This window comes from Mauremys reevesii, linkage group 6 (genome assembly GCF_016161935.1).
Source record: "Mauremys reevesii isolate NIE-2019 linkage group 6, ASM1616193v1, whole genome shotgun sequence".
Classification (NCBI taxonomy): Eukaryota; Metazoa; Chordata; order Testudines; family Geoemydidae; genus Mauremys; species Mauremys reevesii.
This window is the reverse complement of record NC_052628.1, coordinates 9,370,578-9,384,074: the sequence shown is the minus strand read 5'-3', so window position 1 is coordinate 9,384,074 and position 13,497 is coordinate 9,370,578. Positions and strand designations below refer to the sequence as shown.

Sequence of the window (13,497 nt, the reverse complement as noted above, 5' to 3'; positions counted from 1 at the left end):
TAAAACAAATAAAAAGGACGTTCTTCTTCACACCGCACACAGTCAACTTGTGGAACTCTTTGCCTGAGGAGGTTGTGAAGGCTAGGACTATAACAGGGTTTAAAAGAGAACTGGGTTAAAGGGTGAGGTTGACTCTTAGGGGACATAGGCATGTCTTGTTCTGAGGACAGAATCAGAAGCTGTCATAAAACCTGGAGTATATGCTAAAGCAGTGGGTCATCATAACTTTTCTTTGGTGTTTATTTAAGAAAAGGCAACACTGTGGAACAATTCTGAAATGATAAACATAAGAACGGTCGTACTGGGTCAGACCAAAGGTCCATCCAGCCCAGTATCCTGTCTACCAACAGTGGCCAATGCCAGGTGCCCCAGAGGAGTTGCTGTACTAATGCTTTGATACAGGTAGTATCCTAAAGTTCAGCTGCTGCTCTGAACCTCTAGCGTAGATATCAGGTTTGTGCAAACCGAGTTTCTTGCAGTATTTTCAGCTGGAAACATCAGTTGCATTATCACAGCACTTAGAAGCCCTAGTAATGAACCAGAAAACTATTGGTTTAGGTGTTATACAAACACAGATTGTAAGTTGTTTGTGGGAGGCACCATCTTCCCTGTTGTTGTTCTAGGAATAAGACAATAGACAACCAATACAGACAGGAGAGCACAAGGAAACAATGAGACAATATTGGTCAGTATGACAGGCCATGTTCACAGCACACCAGCAGCCTAACCGTTGTCAAGTTTTTTGTAGGCCGCAGGGCAAAGGAGAGTTTTGACAGGGGTTTTGTAGGAGGAGAATAAGTTAGTTTTGCAGGTGTTCACAGCTAGAGGTTGATGGGGACGTTCAGCCGGGCCTGTCGCCATTAACGTATTCTATCCTTGCCGAGGACACACCATGGCAGAAGGGCAGGGGCATGGTGCTGTGGACCCCTGCCTGCCTGCTCAGACAGGATGGGCAGATCGCTTTTAAAAGGTCCCATCCATTTCAGCAGCAAATATTTGACTTTAAGATTAAGCTAGATAAGTGTATGGAGGAGATGGTATGATAGGATAACGGGCTTAGTCAATAGGTCAATTAAGTGCCACACTGGTAAATAGTACAATGGGTCAATGATATGATATAACCTTTTTCCAGAGGGTATGGCTGGAGAGTCTTGCCCGCATGCTCGGAGTTCAGCTGACCGCCATATTTGGGGTCAGGAAGGAATTTTCCTCCAGGGAAGATTGGCAGTGGCCCTGGAGGTTTTTCGCCTTCCTCCGAAGCATGGGGCAGGGGTCGCTTGCTAAGGGAGTGGGTGGATCGGCTTATGTGGCCTGCATCTAGCAGGAGGTCAGACTAGATGATCATAATGGTCCCTTCTGATCTTGAATTCTATGATTCTATGATTGGAGTGGTCCACCTTTAAATATCTGACTCTCTCACTTCACATGGAAAGCCAAGACATATAAGGCTCAGTCAACAAAGCTCCTGGCTTCACATGCTCCCCGCAATTGCGTTACTGTAAGGTGTAACATTCTAATACTTAACCCCATTGTAGGCCTGATCCAAAGCACAACAATGTCAATAGGAGTCTGTCCATTACCTGCAGTGCGCTTTGGATCAGACCTTATGTGAATATGACTCAAAGTAAACATGCTGAAGTCCCAGAGCATTGGGAAAATCAGCAACAACCACTAACCATCCAGGCTTTTTGCTGGTTCCAAAGATATTAGAGGGCTCATAAATTCAATAAGGCACCTGGACACATTATGGGAACCCCCCTAAAGTAAACAGTATGGACCAACAAACAGGACAGAAAAGATCAAATTAACAGTCTGCTATAAAGAAGTATAAATAGGCAAATGGCTACTGATTTAACTTGTGCAATAACAAAAACTGGAAAACATATATTCTAAAGGGACCCATTCTATAGAACACCGATTCATGGAGATGTAAGAATGCCTTCTGGGTGTAGAGATTTCTATAGGGTTATACGGTCACGTCTTAAAATGTGTTGGTTTTCTTACTACTTTGTAGCTCACTGTCCATAAGCGAATTCACTCCTTGCAATTCATACTTCTGAATTATTCATCTACAAATTCATTGATAATCCACACAGTACTAAGTTAGGGACCATACATATCACCAAGATACTCTAGCTGCACATCCCCACTGAAGAAAGGACTTACCTGCTACAGCATTTATTTTAATTTGTATCAAGCTGTGGGTCCCATTAGACGAGGCAATGTACAAACAGTGAAACACTGGGCCTGCTCAAAGACATTACGATGTGTCTGGCAGTTGTTGGATACTTGGATTATGTAACTGACAGTTTATCATTCTGTTGTATTTTTTGTTACATTTTATGCTGTGAACTTCATTGCATCTTTCATCCTGGTATAGCTGGAGTATGAGCAATGGCTAGCAAAGACAGATGAAGCACTCTCATTCTAGTTCCTTCGCCAGTAGTCTTCTTCAGAGAAGGCCCCCAGAGAGCAGGAGAGGAAGGCAAGGACAGAATTAAACACAGTGGATTTGGGATGGAGTTGGACTTCTAAAATGAGTAGCTTTTCATTAGAACCTGTCAAACTTGATCTCTGAGGTTGATTTTAGGTTTTAAGCCATAAATCAAAACTGAATTTGAAAAGAGGACTTCATGTTATGTGTATTACAGAATGCCTGGAGGTTCTAGCCGAGATTAGCATCCCCTTGTGCAAGGCTGTGCTACAAAACACAGTGAGACAGTTCCTGCCCCGAACAGTTTACAATCTAAACAGACAAGGCACACAGGGACAAGAATTTGAAATGACTTAACCAAGGTCACACAGCTGATTAGTGGCAGAGCCAGGAGTATAACCCAGCTCTTTTGACTCCCAGTCCAGTGCTCTCTGGTCTATCCACCAGACCATGCTGCTTACCTAAGCCTTAATGTGTTAACTGCTACAACAGCAGTTAATGAAACTAGACTCGTGAAATAGGATTTGGGGCTTGTTTACACAAGGACATATTTGCTGAATTTTCCCATCAGCAATGAGAGTGGCTAAAACACTATCTTCCTAGAAGTGCTAGTAAGATAAGCACAATATTGTGTAAACCTGATCTGAGAAATAGCTGCTCAGAAATCTCCAATAAACACCCTTCCCCATTTTGGATCCCGATGAGCGAATCTCGTACGTTAGCCAATTCTAATAGTATTTTGAACTCTCCAGTATGTGTTTTCCAATTGTAAAGAGCTCACTCTCTTTCATGGTCTTGTACTGTTGATGTACTTTCCTTCGGAAAAATATTGAATTAACTTCCCAGTAATGCTGGCAGAATCTGGGCAGGGACCTCAGATGGATCACTCCTTATAAGAAAATTTTTTCCCACCCATTCACATTGGCAGCCTCACCCCAAGGTTTTGAATGAATCAGATAATCATTACAGCAGCAAGTGGCTTCTCCCTTAACCAGGGGCGGCTCTAGGCACCAGCAAAACAAGCTGGTGCCTAGGGCGGCCAAATCTAGGGGGCGGCAGGCTGCGCCAGCGGACCTGCCGCAGTCATGCCTGCGGGAGGTCCACCGGAGCCCCGGGACGACCGGACCTGCCGCAGGCATGACTGCGGAGGGAGCACTAGTCCCGCGGCTCGGCTGGACCTCCCGCAGGCATGACTGCGGCAGCTCAAGCGGAGCCGCGGGATCCGCGAACCGTCCGCAGCCGCGGGGGGTCCAGCCGGGCCACGCGGGACCGGCGGACCCTCTGCAGTCATGCCCGCGGGAGGTCCGCTGCTCCCGCGGCTCCGGGGCGCCTCCCGCGCATGACTGCTTGGGGCGGCCAAAACTGTAGAGCCGCCCCTGCCCTTAACCTGCGGTGGGTCAGAAAGTTTATTATTTACGTCAGTCAGTTCGTGATCAGAAATTGACGTAGCAGGAGTGAAGCAGTTATCAATACAACAATGATTCTCAGTAAGGATTAAAAAAAAGCCTAAACTAGAGCAGGAAAAGTGCCTAGCTACAAGCTGCCCAGCAGAAGTATTGGACATTCATCAAAAAAAAAAAAAAAAAAAATCAAACAAGCCCAAACCAGTTATATCATTCCGAGTGTCTTATGAGTGTTTCCATCACAAAGGATATCACAGAGGAAAGGTCTTCTAACGGAAGTGAACTAGGGCAGATGTCCTCAAACAAATAAGGAAAAGTTAGATTATTTTTCAGTAAATATTTGAATGGGTTATACAAAGGGAGCTTCCCCTTTATTGGGGCATAAATACCATTGTCATGGGGCACCTTCGCTTTAACCTTGCAAGATAAGTAGACCTCTTTGTACATGTGCACACATGCATGGAGCATGCAGTTCCATCTGAAGTTTAAAATTAATTGGTTTGTGAACAATGACAGCTTCACTTTATTTTTTCCAAAGGCACAAAGAGCTGAAAACCTGTCCAATTACCGCCCACTTTCCTGGCTAAAAAGCTGTGGGTTTTGTAAACATGCCAAAGAGGACGACTTTCATTTTAAAATTATGACAATTTTCTGTCTCTTAAGTGGGTTGTTAAGCCTGCAAACAATGAAGGATATTATGTGAAACAGAGGTATGGCAGAGACGAGGTTACAAGATCAAGGACAGTCGAAGCAGTTAATTCACCTCTGTGGTATGTCTATGTTTCTAGGCTATTTCTTATACTCCCCCTTTCAATGACTGCAGCATCTGAGCATCTCGTAATCTACAATGTATTTATCCTAATCACTCTTGTGAGGCAGGGCAACTAATCCCCATTTTACAATTGGGGAACTGAGGCAGAGTCCATGCGACTCACCCAGGGTCATACAGGCAGAGCAGGGACTTGAACCCAGATTGCCCATGTGTCTAACCATTGGAGAATCCTTCCTCCCACCAGTCTTTGCTTTTCTTCACTGTTGTCATTTATGCATAGAACACTCCCTCCCTCCTTCAAATCTCTCCCAAAGGCCCACTGTAATGATGGCTCAGGCAAGGGGCAGTTGGAATGCTGCATGCTGCGGCAAACTATTTCAGTCTGTGATGTTCTTGAAAGGGATGTGGTTGGGCACTTTCCTTCTCAAGATGCCCCTATTTTCACTGGGCAGGGTCCTTTCCAAATCATGGCTCCCTGGAAGGACAGAAGAGCCCCAGCACAGTAGTAAAAGCTTCTTCATTATTACCAAAAAAACCCCACTTCAACATAACAGTTTCAAACACCTATTTTAACACAATCCACCTGCAATTTTATTCTTTCAATGGGTCCCTTAAGACTCCTTAACTGTACAAGCTCTGGATACCTTGTAATAACCACTATATTTTACCATCCACGGATGACACTGGGTCCTAGGAGTAAAGCCTGGGCTCATAACAGAAAGAGGGTCATTTAACACCAGCTTTACTTTGTAGGATTCTCTCAATGTGTGTTGAGATTCTCTCCCCTTCCGCCTCCAAAGTCTCTCCAACTTGCTTTCTCTTCAGACAACACAAACAAAATGCGGTGCCAGATAACTGCCTATAGAACAGGGGAACGGGAGCTAAAAGGATTTATTCTTTTATATAAACCCTCATAATATTTCACAATGGGACTTTAACCTTGCAACAGGAAGAAAAACTTTTGCAATTACTGCCTCCTCTAAGGAAGAAAAACTGGAAGGCTTTGTGCCATCTTGCACTTCTGAAGCATGGGCAGCTGAAAAGAACCAATAAAGCTATATAGCCAGAGGAGAAAAATCTAGTGGATGATTTCCCCTTCCCCTCACCCAGGACGAAACAATTGTAGGATCAGGGCAAATCAGAAAGGGATTGAAGTGAATGTGAAAGTGGGTGGCGGTGTTAAGTATTTATTGTATTGCTAACTGTTTCCCTAGCACTGACGCTTTACAAACTATGCAAACCCACTGTCCATATGACAATTTTTTTCTGTGGCTGTTTACAGGGACAATATATGAAAAACCTCATGAAAATAAACATTCTTACCCATATTATTCAATACTTTAGATTACTGGAAAACGGCATGAATATTAAAAACGAAGTTTATTTTACACTATTTATGCTTTGTTTTTCATTGCTCTCTTCATGGGCTGTTAAATCAGACTGCACAGTTTCAAGGCAATTTCACTTTCTGTCTCGGTTAGGCACAAAACCAGTTTGGGTTGCAAACCAGAACAGCTTTTTTTGTTTTAATTAAGATTTTCATTGGATTTTTAAGAAAACATTCTATTAGTCTCTGGATTTGTAAAAGTTTGATTTTCAAAAGCCTACATTTGGGGCCAAAGCTGACCAACAGTGTCCTTTTAACTAACTCCAACACTGAGAAACAGTACATTGTAGAAACACAAAGGCCCCAATCCTGCAGGTGACTCCATACAGGCAGACCTTTAAGCCCCATTGTCTTTGATAGAGGCTTTGTGTGGGTGAACTCAGAAGAGCTGAATTCTATTCCTGGCTCTGCCACTGGCCTGCTCGGTGATCTTGGGCAAATTACTTCATCTCAGTGCCTCAGTTTCCCCATATGTAAAACGGGGATAATTATACAGACCTCCTTTCTAAAGTGCTTTGAGATCTACTGATGAAAAGTTCTATAAAAGAGCTAGGTACTATATATTTGGAAATAGGGATTCTATGTATAGTTTATAAAGGATGAATACATTGATAGATGTTTTAATACATGGTTAATTGTTATAATTACACAGTCCAACAGGTTGCTTATAACCCTCCATAACATACTCATATGTGTACCATGCTTATTCGAGCTCGATGAACAACTGCTTTTTCAGTTTGCCGGCAGTTCTAAAATACAATTCTGTTTGGCTCAAACCACATCCAAAAGCTGCAAAAAAATTAATGGACACGTATCACCGACAGACCCCGGTTGTTGGTGGCCAAGATTGAACTGGGGATCTCTGGAGCTTAGTGCATGAGCCTTTACAGTATGAGCTAAAAGCCAACTGGCTCTTAGCTAAGGCTGTAGAACAGACTCATTTAACTCTCTCTAAGCGGTCTTGGTGCCACTACATGGGATAGAACCCCACCCCCTGGAGGTGTGTGTATTACAGACAGAAGTGGTGATGAGCACCTTAACTAGTAGGCTACAGAGTCAGTCTCACTCTCTTTCCCTGGCCCAATGACTACTGTCATTCACAGTGTCAATTCATAGACCCTGAAGTCACAAGTTTAAATCCCTGCTCCAGTGACTATTTATAAAAAGTGGAACAGCAACAGGAGAGATTGAGAGGTGCTCTCCTGCTATGTAGGAGACCCAAATTCAAATCCCTTCTCCAAATCAGGCAGAGGGGGTAACTAAATCTGGATCCCCTCATACCAGATGTGTGCCCTAACCACTGAGCTAAAAGTGATGAGATCCTCCTCCCTCATACCTCTATCTTGTGAATGGTGTATCAATTCCAGGGGGGGGGAGACAGTCAAAACTATTTGGAAAATTCATGTGAAATTCACAATAATTGTGGGTCACCTGAACTGCATTTTTCAGCAAATAAACGTCATCCAAAAAAATTTTCACCGAGCTTTAATGCTTTATAACATCTATTACTCATTTAACAATTTGTGCCATTTATAAAATGGAAGCTAATATAAAGTGTCTCCATATATAGTTTAATATTAATTAGGCTATTGGCAACTTTCCTATTTAACAAATTCTGCATGAGTAAGTAGGATAAATACTCAGCATGAGCATTTTTTAATAGAAATTTTCTAATAAAATCAGAAATCTCCGTAGTCCCTGTATTCTCAGAACTATACCAAACATCTCAGGATGATGGGAAAAGCACTGTAGACCTACAGAGAGAATGTATTTTGGGGGGCGGGGGGAATACACAATAGGACAGATTCACCAAAGCAGACAGGGAGATATTAATTTCTCTTCCCTCTGACAGCATGGCTCCATGCTCTGCTGAGGAATTTCTAGGAGAGAATGAAGTATTGCCCTTTCTCTCCGGGAGCTGTAAGTTTTGCATAGTAAGGATACTTAGGGTATGTCTATACTGCAATTAAAAACTCACGGCTGGCACGGGCCAGCTGACTCAGGCATGGGTGAAGGGGTTGTTGTGGTGTAGATGTTTGGGCTTGGGCTGCAGCCCAAGCTCTGGGATCCTCCCATGGTTTAGAGCAGGGGTAGGTAACATATGGCAGGCGTGCCAAAGGCGGGACACGAGCTGATTTTCAGTGGCACTCACACTGCCTGGGTCTTGGCCACTGGTCCGGGAGGGGGAGAAGGAGAGGTGTAGCTGCATTTTAATTTAATTTTAAATGAAGCTTCTTACACATTTTAAAAACCTTATTTACTTTATATGCAACAACAGTTATATATTATAGACTTATAGAAAGAGACCTTCTAAAAACATTAAAATGTATTACTGGCACACAAAACCTTAAATTAGAATGAACAAATGAGGACTCGGCACCCCACTTCTGAAAGGTTGCCGACCCCTGGTTTAAAGCATGCACTCCTCCACTGCAATTAAACAGCCCCGTGACCCGAGGCCTGTGAGCCCAAATCAGCTGGCATGGGCACGCTGCGGATTTTTAATTGCAGTGTAGACATATCCTTAGTGGCCAGGGCTACACAGGCGCTGGGACAGCAAAGGCTGCTGAGGAGTTGGGCTGTGTTGACTCTAAAGGCCATCTGACGGAGCTAGGTTATAGATGCATTGTATCCCTAATGGACTTTCTTCTATCAAGGCCCCTTGTCTGGGTGTAAACCAGCATAAATCAGCCTAAAGCCAGATTAGCTGTGATTGATATTCATGAGATTCAAATCAGTTGAGTTTTTTTCATTTTTGTAAGTTGAAGTCCAGCTGGCTTTCCTCCCTACTCCTACCTTCCTTGTTTAAAACATGTTTGGGAGGTGAGGGGAACAAAAAAACCCCATAGGTGCCCGTTGAAAAGGTTCAGATGCATATAAAAAGCTAATTATACTTTCATTCAAACAGACTCAGCATAAATCCTGATGTGTGATATGATCATTTTCTCATAGCCTTATTTTTACAGCATTTCTGTATTGGTATTAAGCCAGGAGTGCCATACACAATCCTTTAGGATGCCAGGTCTGTGCAGGAAAGGACAAATTCAAAAGCTTAAATGAGACATCTCAAAACTGCATCAAGGATGAATTTATTAGCGTCAAGGAAAATATATATGGTCACTGTACATTGATGTTCATAGTTAGAGTGAGACTTTACTATGAACTTACACTGAACCTATCACGGTGCTTTCTGGCTGGCTAGTCAGTTAGGTTGACAGATTCAGGCTAGCTCTCTAAAAATAGCTGTGTAGACAGGTCTCAAAACTGTAGCCTTTGAAACCTACCCCTCTCCCACGAGACTGTGGAGCCTGAGCTCCAGCTGAAGTCGCAACTTCAAAGGGCTGTCTACACAACTATGTGCTAGCCCAAGCTCCACTAGCATGAGTCTATCGACCTGGACTAGCAGTCTTGCTGCCATGGGCTGCATAGACAGACCCACAGTGATTATTTCTAATTCTGTGCCTGTATTTGGCTAACTTATGAGCCATTACAAATATCTTTTTGTAAGCAAGGAAGAATGATTGTCCTTTCCAAATGAGAACACTTTCCAAATTGGGAAACAGTCAGACGATTCCATTAAAAACTTTAATTCCAGGTTAAAACTGTTGTGTGTGTGTGTGTGGGGGGGGGGGGGGGGTTTCAACTATCCTGTTTCTTAGGCTAATGAGAAATCACAATTTATACCTCTGTAGGCTGCACACTGCATGTATCAATGCCCAAGTTAAGTGAAGCAATGGACTTCAGTTTCTAGGTCCCAAAATATAGTAACCAAGACACAAAAATAAATTCACCAGCAAGTGCTGGATCTCTCTTCTGCAGCCTCTTCCAGTCATCCATGACATTGGAGGAAGTTGCCAATTTTACCTACATGGCTTAAGTATCTTACAGGAAATATATACAGGAACATCTAGGTCCAAAATGGTAAATAAATACATGTTTTCTAAATAATTGTCATTTTTAACCTTATAATAGTGGTAACTCAGAGACCTAGCCCCTGTCTTCCAGGCACTCTGTGCTATCAAATGAGCAGTTCTCGCCTTCAGGTGCTGTTTCGAAAAGTCCATAGATGGCTCAAGAAAGTCTCCTTGTCGAGCACTAGCTGATATTTCCATTTTCAACAAAAGCAGCTGATGGGTTTATTTTCTCCAATACTAAAAAAGAAGACAAACACAGCAGGACATTTATTCAGCTTTGATATTCGCAGAAAATCAGTTACGTGTAATTATACTCTGGGCTGTATATTTCACAACTCCATAAAATGCTTAAAGGCAGGTGAACTTCATGACCCTTAGCAGAACAAATATCTATGAAACACACACTGTTTATGTTAGTTTTTCCACTTGATGAATAATTTTCATCCAGCACACACGTTCTCCCCAGCATCTGAGGCATTTCATTTGGTTTACAGGGTTTGCTTTTCCAAAATGGAGAACAAAATTGGAACCTGGCAGCAAATGAGAAAGGGACACCATCTACCACAGCTTTGAGATGCAACATGGGATGCTGCCAACCAAGGTTGCTAATTAGGACACAATGCGTGAGAAACCCAAAAGCAAGTTACCCAAATATGATTTAAATGCAGCTTATTCCTACTCATCCCAAATTAAAACCCTGAGATTAAATCTTTGAACTGTTTTGCTATGAAAAATTGTAAAACTGTACTGAAGAGTTCAAAATTTTCATGTTTGCAACAATGCTTAACATAACAATCCTGAAATGCAACTGACTGAGTTTATAATTTATAAGGAAAAAAAGTTAAATAATTTAGTAACTTCCTTATCTGGAAATGGTCAAATCTCATTTCTACTGTTTTCTCTCTCTACAGACATCTGGACTGCTGCTAAAATGAAAATAACCATCTCCAGGGACTAGGACATTTAGTCTTTATAAATGTGACTTAAAATTAATATGTACATCCTCTTCTCTTGAACAGTCACTACACAAATATATTACATTTTCTTGAGGCAAACTGTATTTAAGGGACATTGAACAAGAGAAGATTGAGATACTGAAAATAGAGATATTAGAAAATTACACACTAGGCATGTTCTCAAACAGAGTCTCCATAACATAACTTCTTTGAATCATGTCTCTTTAAAACATTGTCATTTATTTAAAAAATAATAATTAAAAAAAATCACTGCTTCTCAGTAACACAATGGATACCAAAATAATCAGTTCTCGCCATGCAACATGAGCTTTACACACACACACACACACACACAGTAGTGTGCAAGAGCACTGAAATACAATGGTTACTATAACCACCAACCTTATTAAAAGCTCTTATAACAACAGGCGCAACAAACAGCACAGACTGCATACTAGTGTTTGCAAGTCCATTTTGGAGGTGGGAAGAAAAATAAACAGACAGATGGATAAACAAGCATAAACAAACAACAAACTGAAGGACATTTCAAACAAAAAATTGCATGGCTTTATGCCAATATCTGCTGTTTAAACCAGTGCTTAATTTTAGACAGTATTTTCAATTGCTATTTAGAACAATACTATTTGCAATTCATCAAAACAATATGACATATGCACAAACTGAAAACTTCAATTAGGCCATTGTTCAAGATGACTTGTTATTGTCAATTAAATTGAGTATTAATTGTTCCGTTGTCTACTATTTTACAGAGGTGAGTCCTACAATTTTTGTGCAGCAACTTCTCCAAAAAGAAAGCTAGACAAAGAGAAAGTTAATTAGAACACTGAATAACAAGCATTAAACATTGCAAGAGGATGTTGTGAAGGTCAAGACTATAACAGGGTTAAAAAAAGAACTAGATAAGTTCATGAAGGATGGTTCCATCAACAGCTATTAGCCAGGATGGGCAGGGATGGTGTCCCTAGCCTCTGTTTGCCAGAAGCTGGGAATGGGCAACAGGGGTGGATCACTCGACGATTACCTGTTCTGTTCATTCCCTCTGGGCCACCTGGCATTGGCTACTGTTGGAAGACAAGATACTGGGACAGACCGACCTTTGGTTTGACCCAATATGGCCGTTATGTTCCTATGTTCTAAGGATGCTCTAATTCCAACTGCAACAACACACAGCTTAAAGAGGTGAGGTTCGTCCCTTGAATAATTTTTGCATTCACATTTTTTTCTAAAAAATGGTTTCCCACTGGGGTTCTCACACCTCAGTCCACCCATGCCTCACTGCTCCTTTTGTCCCCTCTGCCCGCTCAGGGCTTTGGACCTTTTTGCATGCTTCTCCCTCATGGGTTCATGGCATGAATTCCACACACCAACATGAGGCCCTGAGCCTGGAAGAATGTCCTAACCCCGCTCTTTTCTACAAAAATATTGCTAAAAATCCATCTGTTCCATGGAGGATTCCCACTTCCATGACCACAAAACCCAGGTTTGTTAATGAGATGCATCCTCACTTGTTTTAGACAGTTTTCTACTTGTTCATGCCCTTTCGGTGTACGTGCACGTTTTTCAGGGGCACTGAGGGCACACAACTCCCAATCAACGACAACTAGGCGCTCCGCATCTCAGAATATAGGCAACTGTGGCAGGAATGTTGTCTTACATTTAGAACTCCCTATGTATGACAAAGCTCTAAAAACCAGTATACTCCAGTGCCTACTCAGCACTAAGTCTGTTTACATGCAAAGGCTAACATCACTTACCTTGGAAAAATCGAGATCCTGAATCTAGGGGAAATATGGAGCTCGGAATTAGAGACGGGGCTGGTAACATTGCCGATTAAGGGTGCCTGACACTGCCCATTGTAAGACATCATTTTCAGTTCAGTTTCACAGATTCCAAGGCTAAAAGGGACTATTGTATTTTGCTTATAATTTTGATAAAACTAACTGTCTGGGCTGAAAAATTTAACCAAAACAGTTCAGCCATTTCCAAGAACGAAGTTAAGTAAAATTACATTGTTACACGCACCTTAAAAATTCTGACCAGTTTTTCTTTGGCGCTGTAGTGTGCCCTACACAATGGAAAAGGGACTTGAAATTTGGCAGAGGTGGCCTTTGTGTCAGGAATGTGCCTTTTGCCATTCCTGTGAAAATCTGCTCAACTTTGGGCAAGTTATAATCCTTACACCCACAGAATCAGTTCCACTATGTGCTGCAATATGTAAGCATAGTAACAGGGTGAAGGACAAGCAGCAGTCTCTATATATCTCTATATATATCATTCTATTGGAAACCATTAGCTTCCTGAATCAGGCGCTCTTATGGGTACAGCCCTACAATCAATATGAAAACCAGGTGTGTGCTGCTAAGCCCTAGGGCGCCTACTCAGCACAATTTAAGCCAGCTTTTAAATGCTTTAACATCAAACATGTCTGCAATTTAAAAACAATGGGTAAATGAAGAAAATAGTTATGAATGAATAAGTCTAATTTAAAAAGAAAAAATGGATGACCAAGATCAAATCTGCAAGCTCTGATTTATTAGTGCTGCTTGGAAAATGTATTAGCAGCTAGCTGGGAAATTCTGACAGCCATCTAAGACAAATGAACTTTTATCA

The 13,497-nt window shown here is 41.9% G+C and overlaps 1 protein-coding gene across 1 annotated transcript in view; it reads right to left on the bottom strand.

Annotated features, from left to right (window-relative positions):
• Positions 1–9,064: 9,064 nt before the first annotated feature.
• Positions 9,065–13,497, bottom strand: part of PIK3C3 (phosphatidylinositol 3-kinase catalytic subunit type 3) — a 131,159-nt gene continuing 126,726 nt past the window's right edge. The window contains exon 25 of the mRNA XM_039545351.1: positions 9,065–10,147. Coding sequence (XP_039401285.1) covers positions 10,133–10,147 — 15 coding nt within the window. The 3' untranslated portion in view covers positions 9,065–10,132. The remainder of the gene's footprint in view (positions 10,148–13,497) is intronic.